This window comes from Orycteropus afer, unplaced genomic scaffold (genome assembly GCF_000298275.1).
Source record: "Orycteropus afer afer isolate SDZICR_OR568_19922 unplaced genomic scaffold, OryAfe1.0 scaffold00194, whole genome shotgun sequence".
Classification (NCBI taxonomy): domain Eukaryota; kingdom Metazoa; phylum Chordata; class Mammalia; order Tubulidentata; family Orycteropodidae; genus Orycteropus; species Orycteropus afer.
In genome coordinates this window covers 4,823,812-4,834,006 of record NW_006921781.1, presented here as the reverse complement: position 1 = coordinate 4,834,006, position 10,195 = coordinate 4,823,812, and the positions used below count along the sequence as shown (strand labels likewise).

The 10,195-nt window shown below is 38.0% G+C and overlaps 1 protein-coding gene across 1 annotated transcript in view; it reads right to left on the bottom strand.

The window, feature by feature from the left end:
• Positions 1-2,355: 2,355 nt before the first annotated feature.
• The window catches only part of CCDC122 (coiled-coil domain containing 122), a 92,537-nt gene continuing 84,697 nt past the window's right edge, over positions 2,356-10,195 (bottom strand). Inside the window, exon 5 of the mRNA XM_042781912.1 lies at positions 2,356-2,568. Within this exon, the coding sequence (XP_042637846.1) occupies positions 2,356-2,568 (213 nt within the window). The remainder of the gene's footprint in view (positions 2,569-10,195) is intronic.

The window sequence follows — 10,195 nt, the reverse complement described above, 5'->3', positions numbered from 1 at the left end:
GTAAAGATCACAACCTTAGAAACCCTACAGGTCAGTTCTACCTTGTCCTATAGGGCCGCTGAGTCGGAATCAACTTGAAGGCAGGGGTTTTGTTTTGGTTTTAAGCAACACTAAGTCATAATAAGGAGCTCTGGTAGCATAGTGCCTAAAGGCACTTGACTGCTAATCAGAAGGCTGGTGGTTCAAACCCACCAGCCACTCCTAGGAAGGAAGATGGGGCAATCTACTTCCGTAGTGACACTGCCTCGGAAACCCAAGGAGGGGTTGCTATGAGTCGGGTCCAACTCGACGGCACATAACAACAAGAACAAGTCATAATAAGAATATCAAAGTTAGACATACTAAGATTATTAATATCAGGTTTTATATTAGCTATACTTGAATCCAACTCCACAGCAGTAAGTTTGGTTTGGTTTTATACTCTTATTGAGGAGCTCTGGTGGCATAGTGCCCAAGGCATTTGACTGCTAACCAGAAGGCTGGAGGTTCAAACCCAGCAATCACTCTTCAGAAGGAAGATGGGGCAATCTACTTCCATAGAGATACCACCTTGAAGACCCAAGGAGGGATCGCTAGGAGTTGAAATCAACTCGATGGCAATGAGTCTAGTTTTCTTCTTTGGATGTTGTTGTTATTTTTATATGCCATCGAGTCAGACCTGACTCATAGCCACCTCTCCTTGGGTTTCTGAGGCAGTATCACTACGGACGTAGATTGCCCAACCTTCCTTCTGAGGAGTGGCTGGTGGGTTTGAACCACCAGCCTTCTGGTTAGCAGTCAAGTGCCTCAGGCACTACACTACCAGAGCTCTTATTGAATCTGAGGTATATATAAAAGTGGAAGAAAATGGAATTGAGATATCTTTTCAAAGTTGTTTTGAAATCATTAAATCCTAAAAGCAAATATTTTAAAACTGTATCTTCAATAATTTTTTGTTCCTTTTTGTCAGCATTTTACTCAGTGGAGCCATGAGAGAGAGTCTTTTTATCTTAAAAGGGACAAGTTAAAATTTGATTTGTTGTCGTGGCACATAGCATTTGCCTTCCAATGAGAAAAAAATATGTATGTTAGTCTTGGTCAGTACTTCCTTTATGAGCTTGCATGATTGCCTTCCACCATCATTTGTTAGGTGGTAGCACTGTGGTTGTTATAATGCTAGAAGCTATGCCACCACTGGTATTTTAAATACCAGCAGGGTCAACAGTAGTGTGCAGGTCTCAGCAGAGCCTGCAGACTAACACAGACTAGAAACAAAGGCCTACCAATCTATTTCTGAAAATTAGCCAGAGAAAACCTTGTGGATTATAACAGAATACTGTCCTGTGTAGTGATGGAAGATGAGCCCCCTAGCTTGGAAGGCCCTCAAAATACCCAGTGGCCACAACTATGGACTTCAGTGTGCCAGCAGTCATGGGGATGGTGCAGGACAGGGCAACTGTTTCATTCTGTTGTACATGAGGTCACCATGAGTCAGAGCTAATTTGATGGCAACTAACAACAACATGTTTGCCTTTTAAAATGTTGTAATTTAATTTGGTTACAAACTAGGAATAAAGAATTACAAGCAAGGAAGTGTTCAAAAATTTTATACACTACAACACTCTAAAAATAGATTATCTAATAACAAAGAAAATAACAATTACTACCTTCTGTATAAAAACGAAAACTGAGTAAAATGTCTGAAGCATTGACCATATAACAACATTATTGTAAATGTCAATATTTATGGGCTACTGTGAAATTGGTAATAAAAGAAAAGTTCTAATAAAAAGTTTGAAATAGACAGCCTTTATATATATATAGATAGATAGAGATAGATAGATAGATAAACAATTTAAATAAATGGAAATCTAAGTTTTTCTTTTCTTCTAAGATTTTTACTAACTATGGTTGTGAATAAGGAACTCTGGTTGCATCATGGTTAAAGCAGGTGGCTGCTGGCTAAAATGTTAGCAGTTCAAACCCATCAGCTGCTCTGTGGGAGAAAGATGAGATTATCTGCTTTCATAAAGATTTGTACCCTTGGAAACATTATGGGGAAGTTCTCCTCTATCCTATAGGGTTGCTATGAGTTGGGATCAACTTGATAGCAATGGGTTTGATTTTAGTTTTATAGTGGTGAATGCTACATGGTTATAAACAGGCATTCTAAGTACATCTTACACACTGAGAACATCCCTAGTGTCTTCCAGTATTCTCTAGTACACCTTCCTATTGTCTATCTACTACTATCAATGGTATGGTTGGAATGAACTTTCATAAATGGATGACCGATTCAAAAAAGGAGAAACATATCTGTCATTAAGACAGACCTCTGAGAGTGGTTGCTGGTTGTTAAGAATCCAAAGGACTTTCTCAGCAGTCTGGCTCATAATTTGAGTTGGCACGGTCTGGGCACCACATTGCCCTATGACACTGTTGTTCTTGTATTCCAATGTGCTTTCTTAGTTCAGCTGCAGTTTTTTCCAGTTGTTCAATGTTCCATTGCCATTGCCTTCTATTTGATTGAAGCTTGTTCACCTGACAATGCAAACGCTTAAGAATTGCATCATATCTCTTATGTTGCACCTATTAAAAGAAGAGTACAAATCAGCAGGGCTTGTGAAGGACAATAAGCAACCATAAAGGATATTTTGATTGCTCTAAAGAGCAAAGCATTTGATTAGAAATTATTCACTGTTAATAATAATAATAAACAAGTTTTTGTGTAGACAGTCATTTTTGTTTCCCTTATTAGGCACACCTAGGAGTGGGGTCACTGGGTCATCTGATAATTCTATGTTTAGCCATTTGAGGAACTATCAAATTGTTTTCCTATGTGGTTGCACCATTTTACATTCCCATCACCAATGTGTAAGAGTTTCAGTTTCTTCACAACCTCAACAATATTTGTTACCATTGTCTTTTGGATGGTAGCCATCCTAGGGGATGTGAAGTGGTATCTCAGTGTGGTAGATAGAGCATTCATTCACTCTTATTTGAGCTAACAGAATAAAAGGGCTGAGGAATTTATCCATTCATCTATTTTAGGGCATGCTTTAGCAAGTCAGAAAGAAGTGTTAAGTTGTCAAAACATCAATTCACCAAATTTATCGAAGCAGAAGATTTGCTAAGTTTATGGCCAAGAAGACAGCAGGGAGCCAAGACTCTAGGTTTCTGGGACTCTAAGACCCCATCCCTGTCTTGTCCCCCTTTCTTTTTTATGCTTCATCTTTCCTCCTTATTGGGACCCAGCTTATGCTGTATGGCAAATCTCTTCCTGTATTCCCTAGCATAGGATCCCCTTTCTGTCCCAGCTCTTCCTTTAGTTCATATTAGATCATTTGTATCTTTACCATGACTTTCTAGTATGATGAAGACTATGCATTCCTTCTCAGAATGTTTTTAATGAATAAAATAAAGCAGGTAGAATTACAGAGGAAACTAATTATACTGAAAGAGTTCTGCAGCAGCAGCTGGGGAAATGACACAGAGACAAATCTAAGCACTCCAAACACGGCTGTGAAAACTTGTCAACTAAAACTCCACACAAACTGCTATAAGTTTTGGGGTTTCAATTCTGCACATTCAGATAATTCATTCAAAGTGGTGAACAATGTCTTAAATGGTGATAAGTTGGCAAAATAGAAAATTACTTTAAATGGATTAGAAATAAATTAGCATAAATAAAGTTTCTCCTACTAAATAATGAAACTATATTCAAAAGATGATTTTTTTATATATTGAATATCTTCAAGAGGATGTACAATTATCTATCCATCCATCCATCCATGGATACATCCAATAAAATATACTGATAAGGAGAATATAGTCATGAAGATGCCAAGAACAAGACAACATTTCACTTTGTTATATACATCAGATTGCCATGAGTTGGAGGTGACTCAATGGCAAATAAAAACAATGAAACTGTCATTTAATATGCTTATATTCATAGAATATATTCAAGGGAATGTAATAAAAAGAACACATATTTTGTTAAGGAATAGATTTGATAAGTTGCAAACTGCTTGCTTCTAAATTTATTCTTTCATAGTTAAGTTATGAAGCTAATACACAATGGATTGGAATAAAGATATACAAAGTCTCCTTAGTGTGTCTGTAGATCACCAGCAACAGCTAGGTTACACAGAAGGCATTTAATATATCTAAAGAAAGGAAATCTTTAGAAGAGGTTTGGTAATGAATGCAGCAAAAATAGCCAAGTGAAGGAGGCACATATTGGTAGCTCCCATGCAGGTACTTTCTATTCGACAAACACAATCTTGTTACAGAGTCTGCTTCCTTGAGTGCCCTGAGTCAGAGGTCAAGAATAATGAAACTCAGATTTTATGTCCATGCCCACTAATCAACCTTGTGATAATTTGGTTTCCAACGTTGTTTCCCAGTGACAAGAAGGTGCTCAAATGTGTACAATGAATGAATGAATAACAAAGTTTTTACAAATCAAATGTTTCAGAATTGCATTGCTTTAAGGCATATCAGTTAATTTAAAGGCTACCCTATATTGAGAAAAACATTAAGATATATTGCTAAATTCTATGTTTGGAATTTCTCATATTTAAGACTTAGAGCTCACTTGCTGCCATAAAAACTTGTCATTTAACATGTCTTTCCTTCAGTTGTCTAATCTAAAAAGTATAATTATTTTTATGTAGGCATATATGCACAGATTTTTAACTGCAGTTCAATACACTTCTGGCAAATTTATAAAGATCTCTTTAAAGAGTTAAAAAGCAAAAATTTCGCTCTGAAAACTAAGGTGCATCTGATCTAAGTCATGGTATTTTTAATTGCCTCATATGCATGTGAAAGCTGAACAAAGAATAAGGAAGACTGAATTCATGCCTTTGAATTACTGTGTTGGCAAAGAATACTGAATATATCATGGACTGCCAGAACAAACAAATCTGTCTTGGAAGAAGTACAGCCATAATGTTCCTTAAAAGGAAGACTTTGTTTCACATACTTTGGACATGTTATCAGGAGGGAACAGTCCCTGGAGAAGGACATCATATTTGGTAAAATAGAGGATCAGCAAAAAAGAGGAAGGCCCTCAACGAGCTGGATGACCCAGTGGCTACAACAATGGGCTCAAACAAGTAGCGATTGTGAGGATGGTACAAGACCAGACGGTGCTTCATCAGGATGAGTCGGAATGGACCTGATGGCCACTAACAAAAATAACACAATGTGTCAGCGGTTTATTATTTGCATTGCTTAATAGTATTTCATTATAGGAATACACCTCAATTTGTTGATCCATTCTCCTTTTTTGGGGGGTGGGGGAGTGAGTTTATTATTTTTTTGTTTTATAGTTTTTTAAATAGAATTTTATTGTGTTTTCAGTTTTATTTTTAAATATTTTTTTAAAATAATATTTTATTGTGTTTTTAGTGAAAGTTTACACAGCAGTTTAGGTTCTCATTCAGCAGCGGCTACACCAATAGTTCAGGGATATTGCTTACAATCTTCACAGTGTGTGGACACTCACTACTTCTGTTACGGTTGTTCCATTTCTATTAATTTCGTTTCCCTGTGCCTTTACATTCTAATCTTTGTTTTAAAGTAATGGTTGAATGTATCGATTCTTCTTCTGAGGAACATTTGGGATGTTTCTACTTTTCAGTTATTAATGAACAAAGCAGCTATGAACATTTTACCAAAATTTTTATGAAAATCTGTCTTTATTTTTCTCAAATAAATACCTAGGAAGGAAATTGCTTAAAAATAGGATATGTGGATGCTAACTTTTTAAGGAACTGCCAAACACCACTTTTTATCATCTAACCAGCAATACATGAAATTTACACTTGCTCCACGCCCTTGGCAATATTTGCTTTTATCATTATCACTATAGCCATTCTACTGGCTAGGAAATGGTATCTCATTGTGGCTTTTATTTGCATTTCCCTTGTGATTAAGGATATTGAGCATCTTTTTATGTTTTTGCTGTCAACTTTACATTTTCTTTTGTAAAGTTTCTGTTCAAGTCCTTTACCCATTTTTTAAAAATGGTTGTATGTATTTTATAACTGAATTGTAGGTATCAAATTGTGGTAAATATGTTTGTAACAAAATATTTGCCATGAAATATTTGTAAAATGTGTATCTGAGAAAGGACATTTATCTCTCTGTCTGTCTAGATAGAGTCCTTTCTAGATGCATGTTTTGCAAATATTTTCACTCCTGCTGAGATTTTTGCCTTTTCATTTTCTTAATGGTATCTTTTGAAGAATAAAAGTTTCAAAATTTGGAATCCAATACATCAGCTTTTTCCTTTATAGTTAGTACATTTTTTGTCCTAAGAATTCTTTGCTTAACATTACATAATGAAGATAGTCTCCATGGTTTCTTCTAGAAGCTTTGTAGTTTTAACTTTCCTATCTATGATACCTTTCAAGTGAAGTGTTTTGTATGTTGTGATGCAGGGATAGAGGTTCAGTGTTTCCATACAGATATCCACTTGTTGCAGTACCATTTGATAATATGACCTTCCTTTCTTCATTAATTAGCTCAACACATTTGTCAAACTGACAAAGTGCGATAGATTTCTGAACACTATTCTGTTCCATTGAGCTATTTATGCTTTCACCAATGCTATAGTTTCTTTTTAGCTGTATCCTTAAAATAAATCCTAATATCAAGTAGGTAAGTGCTACAACTTTATTCTTCTTTGTCAAGATTGTTTCAGCTACACTAAATCCTTTGCATTTTCACATAAGTTTTAGAATAATCTTTCCAATTTCTGTAAGAAATACTAACTGGGGTATTTATGGGATGGTGCTGAATTGATAAATCATTTTGGGGGTGAACTGTCACTTTAAAATTATTGTGTTTTATAATCCATGATGCGACAGTTATATATTTGCCCCAGAATCTTTGAAGACTGCTGTAACTGGTACCTTAGATATGTCAGAATCGATAGTAGGGACTGCCCTAACTACATCAGGGGTGGTAAGGGCTAAGTGGTGGCACTTAATTGCCAAAGACACAGTGGGCATGATTACTGTATTGGACAGAAGAGTCAAAGCAGTAATCAGAATAGTCTGCTCATAGGGACTTACTGCTTAAGCATGGTGCCCCCAGGAGTGAAATAATGGGAAGTCTACTACATATTTACTTGATCTATGCAAGTGGAAGGATTTTAAGTTAAGTGAATGGCAGTTTAATTTGAATTACCAGAATAGAGAGTGATGGTCCCTCAATCAATTACCATACTTGAGCCAGTTTACAGACCCACAGTTACTTGAATGAGGAAGTTGGGTCCCCTTGAGGAAAGACTCCACTATACTGTCAAAAATTTATACTGTTAATACCATTCCTCAAAGGGATTTAAAGGCTTTTTATGAGAGTGATTGTTCATTGGAGAAAAGGAAATAATTAGACTTGCTGGGGCTTACTGGACACTGGCTCTACACTGACACTAATTCCAGGAAACCCAAAACATCACTGTAGCCTACCAGTCAGAGGAGGGGCATATGGAGGTCAGGTTATTAATGGAGTCTTATCTCAAGAATGTCTCAAAGTGGGTCTAGTGGGTCCCCGAACCAATCCAGTAGTGATTTCCCAAGTTTCAGAATGCATAATTAGAATAGACATACTCAGAAACTGGCAAAATCCCTACATTGTATCCCTAACATGTGGAGTAAGGTCTATTATGGTAGGTAAACCATTAGAATTACCCCTACCCAGGAAAAGAGTAAACCAAAAGCAATACTGCATTCCTGGAGGGATTGCATAGATTAGTGTCATAATCAAGTACTTGAAGGATGAAGGCATGGTGATTCCCACCACATCCCCATTTGACTCTATTTGGCCTATGTACAAAAAGGATAGATCTTGGAGAATGACAGTAGATTATCATAAACTTAACTCTAACTGCAACTGCTGTTCCAGATTTCATTGCTTGAGCAAATTAATACATCTTCTGGTACTTAGTATGCAGCTATTGATCTGGCCAATGCCTTCTTCTCAATTCTGGTTACAAAGGAACATCAGAAGCAGATTGCCTTCAGCTGGCAAGGCCAGCAATACACTTTCACTGTCCTATGTGAGTGGTATATGAACTCTCCAGTCCTGTGTCATAATTAGTTCTCAGGGACCTTGGTCACCTTTCCTTTCCACATCACACTAGACCATTATATTGATGAAATTATGCTAATGGACCTAGTAAAGAAGAAGTATCAATGACTCTAGACTTATTGGTAAGCCGTTTTCATACTGGATGGTGGGAAATTAATCCAACAAAAATTTAGGTGCTTTCCACCTCAGTGAAATTTCAAGGGGGCAAGTGGTAAGGGGCATGTAGAGATATTCCTTCTAGTGAAGGATAAGTTATTACATTTGGCCCCTCCTACAGTTTAAAAAGAAGGCACAATGCCTGGTGGACCTCTTTGGATTTTGGAGGCAACAAATTCCTCATTTGGATGTGCTATTCTGACCTATTTATCCAGTGACACAAAAAGCTGCTAGTTTTGAGTGGGGCCCAAAACAACAGAAGGCTCTTTAACAAGTTCAGACTACCAAACAAGCCACTCTGCCTCTTGGGCCCTATGATCTGTCTGATCTAATGGTTATTTAAGTGTTAGTGGCAGATAGAGATGTTGTTTGGAGACTTTGGCAGGCCCATATTGGTGAATCACAGCACAGGCCCTTAGGGTTTTGGAGAAGAGCTCTGCCATCCTCTGCAGATAACAACTCTTCTTTTGAGAAATAGCTTTTGGCTTGTTACTGGGTCTTTGTAGAGACTGAACACTTAACTATGGGCCACCAAGTCACCATGCATCCTGAGCTTCCCATCATAAACTGACTGTTGTCTGACTCACAGAGTCATGAAGTCTAACATGCACAGCAGCACTCCATCATTAAATTGAAGTATATATGAAATTGGGTTCAAGCAGGAAAGTTACATGAGTAAGTGGACCAAATGTCCTTGGTCTTCACTCTTGTCACACTACCTTCCTTCTGCCACCTATGCATCCATGAGGAGTTCTTTATGATCAGTTGACTGAAGAAGAGAAAACTCATGACTGGTTTACAGATAGTTCTGCACAATATGCCAGCACTACTCAGAAGTGGGCAGCGGCAATACTGCAGCCTGTTTTGGGACCTCCTTGAAGGACAGTGGTGAAGGGAAATCTTCCCAGTAAGCAGAACTTCAAGCAGTGCACCTGGTTATTCATTTTAATTGAAAAGAGAGATGGGCATGGGCTGTGGCCAATGGTTTGGCTGACTGGTCAGAGACCTGGAAGCACAATAATTGGAAAATCAGTGACAGGGAGGTATATGGAAGAGGCATGTGGATAGACCTCTCTGAATGGGCCAGTAAAGTGAAGATATTTGTGTCTCATGTGCATGCTCATTAAAGGGTCACCATGGCAACGGAGGATTTTAACAATCAAGTTGATAGGATTACTTGTTCTGTGGATACCAATTAGCCTCTTTCCTCAGCCATTCCTGTCATTGTGCAATGGGCTCATGAACAATGTAGCCATAGTGGCAGGGACAGATGTTTTACATGACTCAGCAACATGGATTTCCACTCACCAAGGCTGACATGGCTACAGCCACGGCTGAGTGCTCAATCTGCCAGCAGCAGAAACCAACTGAGTCCCCAATATGGCACCATTAATTGGGTGATAGCTAGCAACTTGGTGGCAGGTTGATTAAACAGGACCAACTCCATCATTGAAAAGGCAGTGTTTCTGTTAGATAAGTAGAGATAAGTATTGATTTGGGTGGAGAGAAGGGTAATTTACCAAATGTGAGTGATCTGCATGGTGGGATTGAGGAAGAGGAAGACATAGAGGGGTACATTGGAGGTACAGACCACAAAGATGAACTCTTTTGCACATACAGTACTGTGTTGTCAGTGAAGGTAAACATGGGTATATGGGTAGATAGATGGGTGGACAGGCTGAACTATTAGGTATGTCTGTGAAGCGGGGAGTGTACCCAAGACCATGTATAGGGTTGGCAGACAATAGTCCTATAAAGGTATTTGTATGATCTGAATTCCCAGGTGTATAGTAAAGCTGACAAGGGACAAGGCTGTAGTCACTTCTTGGTCATAGCCAGCTACCCAGAGGGACCAAATAGTTGAACCTGTGGGCTCGGGACCACAGTCACAGGGGACATCAAGCTCAATTGGCATAACATACTACACAAAACATTGTTCCACCTCCTACTTTGG